The 17,433-nt window shown below is 37.9% G+C and overlaps 1 protein-coding gene across 1 annotated transcript; it reads left to right on the top strand.

Moving 5' to 3' along the window:
* Positions 1-4,266: 4,266 nt before the first annotated feature.
* On the top strand, positions 4,267-10,985 carry LOC306850969 (uncharacterized protein). Its single transcript, XM_079386953.1, has 7 exons — positions 4,267-4,578; positions 5,458-5,572; positions 5,678-5,850; positions 5,984-6,129; positions 6,239-6,389; positions 7,415-7,527; positions 8,239-10,985. Exons 1-7 carry the CDS (start codon positions 4,515-4,517, stop codon positions 9,112-9,114), a joined length of 1,638 nt encoding a protein of 545 aa, XP_079243079.1. The 5' UTR covers positions 4,267-4,514; the 3' UTR covers positions 9,115-10,985.
* The last annotated feature ends 6,448 nt before the right edge of the window (positions 10,986-17,433 follow it).

Here is a 17,433-nt window from a genome sequence, read left to right as displayed (position 1 = left end):
AGACATACGAGCCACTCCAGGTTTTTCTGTTCTCTCGCCCTAGCTGTGCTCCGTATGGATACACACAGGGCAGGGACTTGGAAGTCTGGTGCCGTGGGTATCTCATTCCCCAAAGCATCTCCTGACGCAGCTCAAGTTTCTGAAGAGGAATGTCTTAGGTTACGTATGTAACCCCAGTTCCTCGAAAGAACGAGACGCTGCGTCGCGAGGCCACACTTCCGGCATCCCTGCCAGCGCTTGCTTCATTCTAGAAGCTGACGCCGGTTTCACCGCACGTGCTTTTATACCAGCTGGTCATTACGTCACCTCGCCCGTGACATCCCTCCCATCCATTGGACAGATTTCATTGGTATTCAGAGCCGGTTACGCTGTAGGCGTTCCCCAAAGCGTCTCCTGACGCAGCGTCTCGTTCCTTCGAAGAATTGGGGTTACAAACGTAACCTAAAACGTTTTCATTTTATTCAAATTTAAAAAATGTCCCAACACTTCCAGAATTCGGTAAGGTAACAGTAAGGTTTGACATCAGTGGTTCAACCTTACTGTAATGAAGCTCTGAGAAAAAAATAAAAAAAATAAAATAAATAACTTTATTCAACAGTTTCTTCTCTTCCGTGTCAAACTTCTACGTGCATTCACGACAGTACCACGAAAGAGAAGAATTATTGAACAAACTCGTTATTTTTGTTTTCTTTGTGCACAAAAAGTAGCAGCAAATAAGAATGAGACTCTGTTGTGCTTGAAAATTTTGACCATTTGTATTTCTTTATTCCTTGTTTTTTTTAAAAGCAGCAGTGAAACAATGGAAACACCATAAAACTATTCAGAAAGCACCAGCACATTTGACCAAATATAAAAACGAAACCCAGTGATGAGCAAAATTCAAATACACTTCCTTATGTAACACAGCACTGGGAAACTAAATCAAAACATTTTAACATTATGAAATAGAAATGATAAATCCTTAAATAATGTATTTTTTGTTGACGTTCAAAGAACAGTTTGAAAGTTAAAGGTTTATTACTCTTGGATAGCCTGTGAAAAAGGCTGCAAAATATTAGTTGCATGTGGTTTGTTAAAATTTTATTTTAATTTTAAAAGTATTTGATAGAATAGGTCCTTACATGTACCATGCTGAATGGGAAACTGTGTCACCATGCCATTTTGGTTTTGTGTGGTTTTCACACTGCTACTTTGGGTTATTTTTCAGTGCTGTGTATTTTCTGTTGTGTGATTATGAGAAGAGGGGTCAGAGACCTTCCAAATAGCCATGGCAACAAACTGCACCTCAGAGAGGTCATGTGATGATCTTAGTGTGATTTGTACTCTCGAGGAAGATCTGAGTAGTATGTGGATTTTTAATCTAAATATAGACACATGCCCTAGATATTGTGGATCCTCAGGATATGATTCATCCTGAGTTTGACCTAACTCATAATCCAGCAGAACACTCAATTTATGGATGTATTTTTAATTTTCAAATCATTAAAATGATTTATTTGAAACATGGTGGCTGACCATGCATGAGCCGACTATTGCTATTTATGTTTTTGCTTGTTGAGATCATTCTGCTTATGAAAATGCACACTGGCTATAATATTCATAATTATCATAATTAGATGACCAAATCATTTAGAAACAGGGTTGTCATATGTCTAGCTGCAAAATAGCTTTTCCCCCAAAGCAGACTTGTTGAGTGAGTTTTGTGTCATGTTTCATGTGATTCAGCCTTAGATCAGGTGTGTGAAAGTCTTTTTGTAAGAACACTGATCTTGGAACAGCCTTTACTTTTCAAATAGTGAAGAATATCACGTGGTCAAGAGGAACTGATTCTAGATGACCAGTTTCAGTATAAATGTGTCTCCAGGCCTGGTAGAGGGTGTCAGTATGAGCTGGATTGATTACCACACAGCTTTTCAGTTCTTCATCTAATGGGAAAGTGAAACATGCAGATCGAGCGAGTCAAATTGTGCAGCTTTATTATGCAAAAGGTCATTCTTTGCTGAAAAATAATGATTTAGACATACTTTATAATAGAATATATAAATGGAAGTTAATACAACTGTATTTTTTAAAAACTTGTAATTAATTTAATTACACCATACTTAGAATTAAAACATTTGACAAAACAAAACTTTTTGTTTTATTATTTTATATTTATTATATAACAGCATAAATGAATTAATGCAACACTATATTTTTCATAGTTTAAATATATATCTTGTAGTACTATACTTCGACTTAAAAACATTGATTATGTTTTAAGTCAAAGTATATAATACAACATATATAAAAACACTAACACTAACTTTGTACAAACACACACACACACACACACACACACACACACATTGTATTACTTTGTTTTGCTTTAAAACAATAATATATAAGTTAATAAAACAATATTTTTAATTTAACTTTTAATATATTTGTATTTATTTTATACTTTAAAATCATAATTATAAAAAAGGTTGATTTTAATGCAACAAAACCTGAAAATAAACACAAAAGCTCAGTCCTCTTCTCAGAACTTGGTTATCCAAACCACACCCCGCCAAATGTCAAAGTTGGTTTTCAGTACTCAGAAAAATAATTCTGCAAACAATAGATGCATGGAAGATAATCAATCGGATGAGCAAAAATGCATACAAATCACTGTGCATGTATTACCACGAACACTTCAGGTGCAGATATGCATGCACACATGTGGATGTGGTCACATATGCTGATATGCAAACATACCTGTAGTCAGGGATGGATCATGACGCAGAGGTGCCCTGGGCACGGACTGTTTATAGGCCCTCTTCAGTTGAAATCCCCATTTTTCTTAAATTCAAATATTAATGGATTTTATCTACACTAAGTGAAAATAGCAGTATTTTTAGCGATATGCTATTTACACTAAGTGCAAATAGCTATAGATTATATTTACAATAAAGCCCTCCCTACACCTACCCTAACCCCACCTGATACTTTATTGTCAAATGTTTGGTTATTTCTTTAATTTTTATTAAAAATAAATACCTTTATGATGTGATTTCAGATTTGAAAAGGGAGAAAAAAAGTTCGGCAAAAGGCGGGTTCGAACCCTGGTCTATCACGTCAAAAGTACCACTGTACACGCTTTACCATTTGTGCCACTGGAGCAGTAGGTTTATAACAGCTTTTTATAATCTTGACAGTCCCAATCACACCTTGGTGGGCGGAATTATTGTAAATAGCTTCTGCCAAAAGGTGGGCTATTAGCACTAAGTGTAAATAGACACCCCGTTTACATTATCAAAGAACATTATCATTGACTTAGCCAGAATTAAAGCACTCTCAAAAACTCCCATTAATCACTGAAGTTGCTTACATTGTGAAATTAATATCTTGCTTACATCGTACGCACTTCTGCACTTTGTTGTTTCTGATGAGAGAAATCGGCAGAGAGCAGAATTCATTCAGGGAGCGCACACTGAACAAAACAGCTGTTTCAGTGATAACTCATCTGAACGCCTCTTATTGGCCATTGTACCCATAAACTCAACAGAATCATGTGTGATTGGTTATAATGCGCAGTGCTGTAGAAAAACGAGCTGTCTTTGGCTCCGTGCCAGCTAGCGAAGTTGAACGAACGCAGATTTTAATTTAGCAGCTGATGATGTGCCGCACTGAATGATCTAATCACACCAGTGTGATTGTTTATTAAATATAAAAAATATTCTTCGGCTATTTTTTTTTTTTTGTCTTTTGGAAGCTGCATTCAAATTACACTTGCCTCAAAAATCTGAGGGGGCATGGTTGAAATCGCGTTCTGGGAGTAGAGGTATTTCGGCTGGGCCCCCCTCTGGTCCAGTGCCCTGGGCACATGCGTTAATCCGTCCCTGCCTTTAGTTCAATACTGATAAACACCAGTTTTTATAGACTAGAAAAAAAGTGTAAATCACAAACAGTAAGAACTTAATGAGCTATTACTAACAAAAATTTACATTGTAAATACCAAGAACAAACATGATAACTCTGGTACTCTCCCTAATTAATGTGTACACTGGTATTTCCCTGTACATTGGGCATAATATTTATAGATTCACACATAAAGTGTAGATTTTTGTATTCGTGTATTCACACGTTCATGTACATGGCTACAGTTTGCACTTGATGGTATGTTTATAACCACAAGAGAGAGAGAGAGAGAGAGAGAGAGAGAGAAACATAGCTCTCTCTGAGTGGGGGAAATATCTGCCATCACGGAAGACTGACTAAAGCAAAACAGAGAGAGGGGAAGTTCACAGTGCAAATACATAGAGAGCTAGTCAACCACTCAAACTCACATTCACAAGAGAGAGAGAGAGAGAGAGAAAGAGACGTGCGGACCAAACAGAGCAGTAACTGAACATTGAACTGGCTCTGTTAGAACAGTTACTTAGTTATCAGGAACAGCGCATGCAGACATTGAGGTTTTTATGTGTGTTTTTCTGTGGAGCTGGATTGGAATCAGGATTTAATATTTGGTGTGATGCTCAACTAACATAAACATGGATTGGACTTCATGGATTTATTTTTTGGTTGCGTTAATAAATGTCCCAGTTACCATAGCAGGTAAGATTGATCGATTTATTCATTTATTTTTAATGTAATGTTTTTTAAGCTTATTCTTAATTTTGCTAGATGACTGTCTCTCCCTCTTTCTATCTCTATGGCAATAACAATGTATTTTACTAAATAATAACAAAGTAATTATATACAATAACATTTGTACATGTACATTACATATTCATAAAAAGATAGTATCCACAATACTGAGAAACCAAAAAAACAAAAAACACCTGTAGTGCAAAGTGCAAGTGGGCGCTTAACTTGAAGTCCCCAGTTTCTATCACCGTGATGACGTGAGTGATGTAAATTCCTTTCCGCCCCCCCGGGTGACCTTGAAACCTTTCAAAATGAATATATTGCAAAGACAATATATTACTTTATTACTTTAACTCTTTATTTGACAAGGATATCGATTTTAAACACAGACTCCAGTGAATATCTGCCAGGTTCCTCATGTGTTAAAACAGACCTTTATTCCTTGTTAAAACCACCATAGAAAATACAGTTAGAGAAAACACCAATTTGTGTAATTGGATTTTTTTTACTCAACTAGCTAACCCCGGTCTTCGCCAACACATTGTATTGTACAGCATTGTGTAAGTTCTTTTTAAGAAGATTTTGGTTGGCAGTTTGCTTGATAAATTAGAGATCCATATTAGTAAAATAACTAAAAAGAAGGTGTTTTCATGTCACCTACACCTGGAAAGTACAGCTGATCACAATTTATTCAAAGTAAATACAATACCTCAAGTGTAAGTCTTCAGCTTCGACTGGAACAAACACAAATAAACCACTTCTCTATTGGGAAGAGAAGAGCATTGATTCAAAGTATGGGGAAGTCTGATGATAATTCTGATTATTTTTCTCTTTTTTTTTTCACAGGTGAGCCGCTGGAATTCAATATGACGTTAGACACATGGGAGGGAAATGTAACTGTGCTCTGGGATCCCCCTGAAGGAGCCCCCGTATATGCCCTTTATCAAGTAAAAACAGCACTGTAAGTAGAAATTTTGCCTTACTATCCTTACTATTTTGCCCACCTTTTTGCTTGATTGAACTTTACAATACCCCAAAGCTAATCTACTTCTCTTTTCTTTGATAGATATTCACGTCCTAATGAATGGGACATTGTGCCAGAATGCAACATGACTACAGAACCTAGATGTGAACTTGGGAACTTTGTATACAAACCTGAAACAAAAGTAAAGATTGGACTGTTTGATGGAAATTACAACTTTTCCTGGTCAGCAGTAAAACGAATTCGTTTATATGATAGTAAGTATTCACAGGAATACTATTTACCATAAAAGTGTAATAAATGCAGCTAATACTACATTATAAAGAACATCAGATTTGACTGTCTACAGGTTGTACAATTGGTAATGGTGATCTTCCTTTCGTATTTTAGGCAAATTGTTGGCTCCAGAGTTTGACCTGTCTTCCTCCCCTAATACGGTGAAGGTTAAGATTTACAGAAAGCCATTTCTCAATGAACTTTTTAATTATGGATCAATTTACTCTGTCATTCTGTATCCAAAAGGACAGGAGAATCAGGTTGGTTTTTAGTCGACTATCCCAAAAATGTTTTTGACAATTTGTTTTTGCAATAAATTAACTTTCTTGTTATATTGCATGTCAAGTGTTTTCTTTTTTTCTGATGTAGGCTTTAACAGTAATTGACGATGATGAAGATGGAGAGGTGGAGTTCACTTCATTACCATTATGGCAGGCATATTGTGTCCGTGTGAAAGTGGAGATTACATCTAGTGATGTGAGCAACACCTCATTACCACGCTGCATATATCCATCAGCAGGTAATGTAGATCACATGGACATTATTTGAATAAATAATAATCATCATTTTTACAGAGGTCTCTCAAATAGAAGAAGGTTCTGATGCTGTTTTTATATAATGCCAACAAAACATTAAAGGGATAGTTCACCCAAAAATTCTGTCATTAATTACTCACCCTCATGTCATTCCAAACCCGTAAGACCTTTGTTTATCTTCGGAACACAAATTAAGATATTTTTTATGAATTCTGAGAGCTTTCTGACCCTCCCATATACAGCAAGGTTACTACCACGATCAAGGTCCAGCAAGGACATCGTTAATATCATCCATGTGACATCAGTGGTTCAACCGTAGGTTTACGAAACTGCGAGAATTCTTTTTGGGCACAAAGAAAACGAAAAACTTTATTCAACAATTCGTCTCATCTGCGTCACCCTGGTGCCATTTTAGAGAGTATCCACTGAACGTAAACATTGTATGCTGTTCTGTGTCAGCACCACCACTCGGATACGTTATTTACATTGTTTACACCATGATCTGAACTAAAACAATGTACCCACATGGTTCTGCTGACACAGAACAGCATACATTGTTTATGTTCAGCGGATACTCTCCAAAATGGCGATTCTTTAGTATTCTCGTAGCTTCCTAAAATTACGATTGAGCCACTGATGTCACATTATTTTAAAAATGTCCTCACTATGTTTCTGGGCCTTGATCGTATTGGGAACCTTGCTGTCAATGAGAGGGTCAGAGAGCTCTCGAAATTCATCAAAAATATCTTAATTTGAGTTGCGAAGATGAACAAAGGTTTTACGGATTTGGAACGACATGAGAGTGAGTAATTAATGACAGAATTTTCATTTTTGGGTGAACTATCCCTTTAAAAGACGAATCAGTATTTATTTGATAATTAGTATGCATCACAAAATAAACCCCTTCAGGTTGATTCAAGACCCTTCGGCTTTGTGTTCGGGTTTATTATTTGTATGTTTCTAAAATGATTTCTTTGTGAAAATCAAATCACTTTCTCTTGTTTGTCAGATGCGTCCCTGGTAATCTCCATGGCTGTTATTGGTGTAGTTGGAGTCATGTCCTTCTTCATATTCGCAGTCTGTTTCTTCCTGAGGCGTCCTGGTAAAATGCCCGCTGTTCTGGTGAGTCAACTTGGGAATTTTAAAATAAATGCAGTTTCATCAAAATCAAAAGCGTTAGCGCAAGCTAGTTTCAGAGTCTTAAAAAGGAATAAAGTGTAAGAAGACAAGCTCAGTACAGACCCCTGTCATAAGTGTTACTTCTCCTTTCGAGGAAAAGCAGCTAAAAGGGAAATGCTGGGGATTTTTTTATGTCTTGCGTCTATATCATCTCCATGTTTCGTTGAAATGATAACACAATTCTATTCACAATGAAACTATTTTGACACTTTCTGGTTGACAAATAAATTAATACATTATATACGAATATATGTGTATACAGATTTAGAAAAAAAGTCTCTTATGCTCACCAAGTCTGCATTTATTTGATCAAAAATACAGTAAAAACCGTAATATTGTGAAATATTTGTACAATTTATAAGACCTATTTGAATATTTTTTCAAAAAATATAATTTACTGTGATGACAAAGCCGAATTTTAAGCAGCCGTTACTGCAGTCTTTACCACATGGTCCTTCAGAAATAATTTAACTATTCTGATTTGATGCTCAAGATACATTTTATCATTAATAATTATTAGTGTTAGAATCTATTTTGCTTCTAACTATTTTTGTGGAAACAACAGTACATTTTTATTTTATTTTATTTATTTTTAAATAAAATAAAATGCTCTCCAACCATTTAATTAATTTAAATTTTTTTTGTTTCCAACAGAAATCTGCTGTGAATGGATGGAACCCTATGAATGTCGGATTGATCCAAGTGGAAACAGTCACTGACAAGGGATGGCTCCTGACTAGCAACAAAATAACGGGAAAGAGTAAAGCATTCGATGAGAACAAGGACCTTTTGGAGGAGGACATAGAGAGAAGAGAGACTACAGACAGCGGAGTGAGTGTCGGCCAGCAGCATTCGATTAAGAACCGAGGCACAGACGGACTTACGGGACAGGAAGACAGTGGCTGTGGCAGTCTGACAGGCACTGAAGACAGTCTCAGCAGTGGAAGAAGAAGCCTGGAAGAGCTCCCTTTTCTAGATGGTGAAGTAAATATCTGCAATGAAAGTGAAAGAAAAGAGGACAGTGGCTTGGGAAATCAGGAAGCTTCCGATAATCTCAAGGGAACGGACGGTGACCTCCTGTCTGAGATAGTAATAGTTGGGGATGGATATCGTAGTCAGAGTCCTTCAGCTGATGCTGAAAGCGAAGCCACCATTCCAAGTGACGTAGACGCCAACATGGCCAACCCAAGCAGTGGCTATCGGTCTGGACATGTGACGTGCTTGTGTTCTGACATTGAGACTTGTATGTGGTGCAAAACCAGGAAGCTTCTAACAGACAGTGATTCATTGTCTCATGAGCAAACCAGCTGTACTTTCACAATCAATAATGACAATGACAGACCAAACTATTTGAAAAAATCACCTTTACGGTCTGTGAATGTATCAGGATTGGAAGATTCGTCCTTCCAGTCAGACGAGAACTGCGGCGAGTCGTCGCTTTTTATCACCTGTCCACTACTTCTACAAGAACCTTGCCAGCTGGACACTTTGCCTCTTAAATTAGGAGACGTAGAACTGACAATCACGTGAGATGTGAGACTTTTTCATGATTGTGAAAGCACTGAACAAAGCATATCTGCTTCTCCTCATGCTGTGTCCAGCAGGTGTTTATTTCTCGTTTAGAGCGGCAGCAGAGAGATGCTAAAAATGGCTGCGTCGCTGATACTGGGCTGGGGGGTGGGGCTGCCCCTCTGTGACTTCCTGCATGCATTGGGTCATATTTTTGACCATATGCTAACTATAGAGGAGACATTCAAGCTTCTACTTGGTTGACCAAGAGCGAGATACTATCAGAATATGATGACGATGATGCTGAGTCTAATCTCATGCATCTCCTCCATTATACAGTGACTCGATTATGTTGGAAGGAGTTTTTGCAGCAATGCTACATAAGAACCATTTTTGGTTCCCCAAAGAACCTTTAAGTGATCAGTTCTTAAAATACACATTTTTTGGTAATACTTTATTTCGATAGTCCACTTTAGACATTCTACTAACAGTAAGTAACTTTGCAACTACATGTCAACTAGCAGTCATTAGAGTATTAGTAGACTGTCTGTTTAATATCTTCTAACACTTTATTTTTATGGGTCCACAACATACAATATACTAACTATCAGAAACTTTGCAAGTATACGTCAACTTCTTCTACTAACCCTAAACCTACCCTAACAGTCTACTCTGAGAGTTAGTAGATATGTAGTTGCAATTTAATGAGAATTAGTTGACATGTAGTTGACATGTAGTTACAAACTTATAGTTAGTAGCATGTCTAAAGTGGACAATCGAAATAAAGTGTAACCCATTTTTTTATTTGTTTTCTTGCCATGAAGAATCTTTAATATCCATGGAACCTTTCCACTGCACAAAAGGAGTTTGCACAAAGGAGTTTCCTTTGCACAAAAAAGAAGGTTTTTTGAAAGTAAAAAGAACGTAAACCATTGTTCTTCTAAAAGTTTCTTTGGGGAACTTTGATGACATCATTGCAAAAACACCATTTTGGAACCTTTATATTTAGAGGTGTAGTGTGGAGAGCATTTTAAATATCTAAAACCTTTTTTTAACTATAAATAATCGTTTGTAAATGTTAAAAGGTTCTTGAAGTATCTGTACATACACACTTTTGCAATTTTGCACATACATTGTACGTATTTACATTTTATGTATGTACTGACATTTTTGATTTGCTGAATACTGAGTTGTGTTGAATGTGATGAAATGATGGAAAAAGTGTTAATAATAATACAAAATATATTTATAAAAAAGTGCATTCCTATACAGAACTATTGCAAGTTGCTATGTGGTTGCTATTGTGTTTTTGCATTTTGCTTAAGCAAGCACCAGTAATTAATATTATTATTATTATTATTTTACATTCAGTTTTATGCATTTGGCAGATACTTTTATCCAAAGCGACTTACATTACATTCAAGGTACACATTTACAGTGTGGAACATTAAATTCTTGCTTTCCCTGGGAATCGATCCCATGACCTTGGTGTTGTAACACCGTGCTGTACTGTTTTAGTTTTTTTTTTTTTTGTCATTTCAGGAAAAGACACAAATAATTTAAAATGAAAATGCTGATCAAATGCTTTTCTCCAAAATTCCAAATGTGGTCCAAATGTGAAACCTGTGAATCTGCATATCAACAGCAAGAACATAAGCAAATCATGAGGCAAGAATAAATGTATGAAATTCCAATGTAATAATAAATATACAAATACTAATGACACAGGAAAAAAAAACAGCACTTCCTCTAGTGGAAACCCACGAAAACCCGTAACTGTTTGCATATGAAAATGCTTGTGATATGGCATGCATTTCTTAGCTAATGCAAACCACAACAACTTTAACTACGAATAAAAAAAGCTGGTGGAGAATCCATGAGCATTTTACCCTGGTAAAGTCCTGGATATAAACACACCTTCCGAAGCACTCACAGATCTTGTGCAAACCCACTCAGTATTTCCATACAGTCACTGGCTGCACTATATGACGAAACAGACTGAGAGAGAATGAGAATGAGACTGAATGAGAATAAGAGAGCGAAACTCAGCCGCAATCATTGACCTCCATCTTCAGATAGGGAAGGAAACAAAAAGTATTTTACCCACATCAGATTTAACACACTCTCACAGAAGCTTACAAGGCTCTATGCATAAAATTGGAAATTGGAAACGTTGATTTGGAGACGATCATGGCGATTCCACATTGTGGAACTATTTGAAAAGTTTTCAGGGAAGTGTACGTACTGTTTTAGAAATCGTTCTTGGCACTGTAGTAATTATCAGATCTTTTTTTTTTTTTTCAAAGAAAGACCTCAATCTGATATGGACTTCAATACAGCACGAGGATTGATTTGAATACTTGCTTTCTCCGAAAAGTCTTGTGTCTTGTGCAGTCATTTGTAGAATGGCAGGCACTTTTGTTTCTCATCTCAATAGCAAATCGGTTGCTCAAAGAAACCACACAGCTTCAAATGATATGGAACACATCTACAACATTTATACCCACCTAACACTCTGTCATTAAATCACACATGCTCAATTCTGAAACTGTCAGGCTGATGAATAGCGAAAATGGTTCACTTTCTGTTCTACAGACACTGAAACAGGTGGTAAACGATATGTTCCTTTATATAGAAAAGTCTAAAATACCTGGAGAAAGTTATACTTCATAGCATTTCTGTATATCTAACTGTACCAGGAGTTTTTTTATTTTTGTCTTAAAGTTTAATATTAAAGGACAATAATGATTGCCTTTCAATTCATCCTTTCGAAAATATAAAGACAGCACATCTACAGACCCCTTTAAACTATGAGAATTTTTTTTTAATAAAATTATACATGATTTTTACATCTTCTCAGTCATTTAAAAAAATATTTTATTGACAGCAGTGGTTTCGTTCCGATCGGCCTCTGTTAACCTCGTCTAGTAGGTGCTAAAGCTTTGTCAGCCAATGCCGCCATTGGCTGACGAAGTTTGAGCACACAGAAATCATTTAATCCATGTTTTTCGAGATATGCAAATGCCCTTGTAGACACTTGTGGCACATTAGACCAAGAAGTACACACCGATTTTCATGTTGATAGGACAAATTGTTGTGCAGTTATAGCCATTTTATCTTATAGCACCACCAAGAGGTCAAGCACTGAGCCCTTATAATGAGTACTTACAAACAAATCACTTTTTACTGGTAAAAATTTAAGGATATCTATAGAATAAAATACTCTCTCAATTATTCTCTCATGATACTCATACACTCCTACGTATTTCCAAAACATCTTTAAAAAGCCGACTGAAACTAAATATGATCATAAGTAATTTTGTCTAAATACTTATTTGTGCTTTAATTTTTGCTTTACACTTTTGCGTTCTTACTGTACCAATCAACTTCATACATTCAATTGAAGTTCTACAGAGCAACACACTAAAGACAAAACACAGGAAGTGCTTTAGAATGTACTTCCTGTTTTCTGTCTTTGATGTCACAGCTCAAAACATCTGTGATAATTATACAAGAATTTAAAAATGTAATTTAAAGTCGTTTTAGATATATAGAATTGTCACATCAGTCCTACTACCCAAATGGAGAATAATGACTAACAGAAAATAAAAACTAGAACAAAGATCTCAATTGGATTTAAAAAGAACTAGATCTCTGGAAATTCTGCAGTAGCAGAAATCCTAATCTTCTCATCTAGTGAACTCCACACACACTGCATTTGTTTTATCTGTGTCACCCTTTAAAGAAAATATGCCTACAGGTTAGAAGAAAATGTGGAAATTGTGGAGTTTTTGTGGGTTAAGCTGACATCTCACTCCCCCATGCAAAAAAACTGCTATCACCTCATGTCATGACTGCGGTTTCCCAGCTTCTTTGCTGCCCTCACAGATAGTATCTGCCACACATGACCGACACTGAACGGAGAGATTTTGAGTGTATCATCTCAGGGTTTGCCCCACCCTAATATGTAGATATCAGATAACATCCTACTACACACTTCCATGCTGTTATCAACTTTTAATGAGTCGACAATTTAGCTAATCATGAAGATAAACTTCAGTTTCACCGTGCAAGTTTTGGCAAGATTCAAATTCAAAACGTTTTGACATTTACGTGGACTGATGCACGGCTCGTGCTGAGTATCAGAGAGAAAGTGAGTAGGAAGGGCTGATGCAGACTGTGGTTTTCTTTAGCTGTAATTTCTCAGTAACTCTGAAAAAAAAAAATCTATTGAATGTATCAAGTTAATTGTAGAACGCAATTGCCTCATGCTTAAATATCACAATAGCATTCCACAGTTCACTAAAACATTTATCAGGCCATCTATTGGCCATCTATTTACCCAGTTGTTCACAAGTGCAAATAATTAATATGCTGGTCGTCAGGGGCAATTGAAAATTTCACCAGAGGATACATACACAAACTTGGCCAATTAATGAAGTGTATCCTTAAGGTGGGGTCTTATTGGCTAAAAGTCATCAGATCAAATGCGTTTTTTTTATGCTAATAGAATCGCATCGGTACATCTGAGCATGACGAATTAGTCATGAAATCACGTTAGCTGATGGGTCGTTAATGCAAACTGACTGTATTCCCAGTGCTTGGCACAAGCTGATTGGTTCACATTGCATATGCAGGCAATAAACTTACTGCTTTATTTATTATTAAATGCCTGGTATGTATCCCCTAGAGCAGTTCGGGCACGCTTCCAGAGTTCCTCTGAAACGCTCCACCTGTAAAGATCTGCTGCGGGTTATTATATATGCTATTTTTGCCACAGCAGTATGTCTTAAAGGGGCCCTATTATGCAAAAATCACTTTTATAAGGTGTTTGAACACAGTTGTGTGGCTGCAGTGTGTGAAAAAATCCAGCCTATAATGGTAAAAATCCACCCACTCATTTATTCATAATCTAAAAAAAATCATAAACAGTCTCTCAGAACGAGCTGTTTCAGATTCTCCCTCTGTTCGCGTCACTGAGGGGAAAAAGTCCCGCCCATTAGTGACACTTTCCTATAAGCATAGACACAGCCCTGAGTGAGAAGCTGCATCTGCCTCCGCCATTAACGTTACTGATTACTGTAGCTGCTGGAGATATACGTCAGCACCAAAGAGGCTTTTCAAGTGTTGTGTTTTGGGATGCACTAACAAACATAGGAGTCGCCATAATCTCCCCCCACCTGAGCCGCTGAGGACACTGTGGTTAAGCTTCATTGTCTAAGGAAATGTCCCTGAAAAAAAATTGTAAAGTCCCCAATACGTGTAGGGATCAATACCAACACTTTGTGCGTGAATGTCAGCTCCAGACAAAGTAAGTATCACTCGTTTGTTTTCCAAAATGCCCTTCTGAAAGAGCTTCTTGGCGCTCTGTAAGGCTAAAGCTACCATTGTCTCTGTCTGTTCTCACTGGTGCTGTCTTCATGAATGATCGTGAATAGAAATGTGGTAGTTAAAGTTGCATATGAAAGCAATGTGAGTCAATGAGTAGGTACTTAATTTCAATAAGTACTTACTTAACAAGCGCTAAAAGAGTATGTACTCTACAGCCAAATCTCATTGAGTGTGAATGTGATCTGCCATGTTGACGTTGTCATGTGACCTATGGCGTTATATCAAGCGCAGCAACTTAAAAGATACTAGCGACAATGCATTATGACCATATGAATATTATGATTATTCAAAGATATTTAACCGCCATTGTGCTTTTTTTCTGTATGTAATCTCATACTTTGATGCAAACCCATTATATTTATGTTTTCCTTTTTTTTTGTCATTATTCATAATCAGGTTTGTTTATTGTAAAAGATACAACCATCTTGCCCTGAATATAAGTTGTGCAATAAAAAATAAAAAAAGATAAAAGTGAGAGGTGCACTAACACCTCATAGTATCAGTAACTTGACAACCCTACCTAGTACCACTTTCCTCAGCCTTTGCAGTGTTTGCAATGTCTGCATAACGGAGATGTAGTGCAGCTGCTCGAAGATCTCACCTTTGGAGAAGACTGTTTATTTTATATTGGAAAAATGCAAGTATTACTACTTTAAAAAAGAGGATTACCCCAGAATGCATTAGTAGCTATTACTAGGAATACTGGGGTGGTGATGGCGCAGTGGATAAGACACATGCCTGTGGTGTGAGAGACCCGGGTTCGAATCCACTGTGAGACACCAATGTGTCCCTGAGCAAGACACTTAACCCCTAGTTGCTCCAGAGGCGTGCGACCTCTGACATATATAGCAATTGTAAGTCGCTTTGGATAAAAGCGTCAGCTAAATGTAAAAATGTAAATGTACTAGCTTTTACCAACACTACAATAATAATGATAAATGCTGACCAATATTGTAACGGTTTTGGTTGTAGATTAATCACACGGAGACAGGAGTAGACGTAAAGGACTATTTAATAGGCTTCAACACACATATACCATTATAAACATTAAACCAAGACAAAGACTTCATTGTTCAAATAAGTAAAAGCTAGTAAGCAGAGAGAAAGATAGAGGGAAAGAGTGAGTTTTTTTTTTTTTTTTTTGAGTTTGGGATGAAGTCAAGTACTGCCGAAAGAGATGAATTTTCAGTTGTTGCTTGAAGATTGCCAGGGATCCGGCGTTCCGTATAGGGGTGGGAAGATTATTCCACCAGCCAGGAATGGTGAACGAGAATGATCTGGAGAGTGATTTTGAGCCTCTCTGTGATGGTACCACAAGGCGTCGCTCACTAGCAGATCTCAGACTTCTGGAGGGGATGTAGGTTCGTAATAGTGAGTGGAAGTAGGAGTGTGCTGAGCCTGTGGTAGTTCTGTACGCAAGCATCAGTGTCTTGAACTTGATGCGAGCTGCCACTGGTAGCCAGTGCAAGGAGATGAAGAGAGGTGTAACATGCGCTCTTTTGGGCTTGTTGAAGATCAGTCGTGCCGCTGCATTCTGAATCATTTGTAGAGGTTTGATTGTGTTTGATGGCAGACCAGTCAGAAGAGCATTGCAGTAGTCCAGTCTAGAAACAACAAGGGCCTGGATAAGAAGTTGCGCAGCATGCTCTGTCAGAAAGGGCCTGATCTTTCTGATGTTGTGTAGTGCAAACCTGCAGGAACGAGCAGTCTTTGCAATGTGCTCTTTGAAGGTCAGCTGGTCATCAAATATTACACCAAGATTTCTGACCGAAGTTGATGGGGTAATCATTGATGAGCCTAACTGAATCGTGAAGTCATGCTGTAGAGTCGGAGTGGCAGGGAAGACCAGAAGACCAGAAGTTCCGTCTTTGCCAGGTTGAGCTGTAGGTGATGTTCTTTCATCCATGCCGAGTTGTCCACCAGGCAGCCTGAGATCCGTGCAGCTACCGTTGGGTCATCTGGTTGAAAAGAGAGATAGAGCTGTGTGTCATCGGCGTAGCAGTGATAGGAGAAGCCATGTGCATGTATGATGGGACCCAGCGATGTAGTGTAGGAGGGGTCCAAGAACCGATCCCTGGGGAACTCCAGTGACCAGTTGATGTGGTTTGGATACCTCCCCTCCCCAGGCCACCCTGAAGGATCTACCGGTGAGATAGGATTCAAACCAGCGAAGTGGAATCCCAGTGATGCCCAGTGATGAGAGGGTAGACAGGAGAATCTGATGATTGACAGTGTCAAAAGCAGCAGAAAGATCCAGCAGAATGAGGACTGACAATTTGGAATCAGACTTTGCAGTTTGCAGGGCTTCAGTGACTGAAAGTAGCGTAGTCTCTGTTGAATGGCCACTCCTGAAACCTGACTGTTTAGCATTCAGTTTGTTGTACTGTGAAAGAAACTGTGAGAGCTGGTTGAAGACAACTCGTTCGACTGTTTTCCCTACGAATGGAAGGAGAGAGACAGGTCTGTAGTTATCTAAAAGAGAAGTGTTTAATGTAGGTTTTTGATCAGTGGGGTTACCCGAGCCTGCTTGAATGTTGTGGGGAAGATGCCTGTGAGGAGAGATGTGTTGATAATGTGTGTGAGTGCCGGTAAGAGTGTGGGAGAGATTGTTTGGAGAAGGTGTGAGGGGATTGGGTCGAGAGGACATGTTGTAGGATGGCTGGAGAGGAGAAGTTTGGATACTTCTGCCTCGGTGAGGGGACAGAAGGAGAAGATGGGAGTTAGAGCAGTGGGTGTGGTTGATTGGAGGTCCTGTGGAGTTGAGAACTGGTTACTGATTGTTCTAATTTTGTCTGTGAAAAAAGAGGCATCAGCGGTTATCAAAGTGGTGGGAGGTGGAGGAGGGGGACAGAGGAGATAATTAAATGTTCTGAAGAGATTACGCATGCCTGGAGCGCTGGTGATCTTGTTGTGGAAATGTGAGGATTTGGCAGTGTGGACTTCAGTAGG

The sequence above is a fragment of the Barbus barbus genome, assembly GCF_936440315.1.
Source record: "Barbus barbus genome assembly, chromosome: 31".
NCBI lineage: Eukaryota > Metazoa > Chordata > Actinopteri > Cypriniformes > Cyprinidae > Barbus > Barbus barbus.
This window is presented reverse-complemented; position numbering and strand designations above follow the sequence as displayed.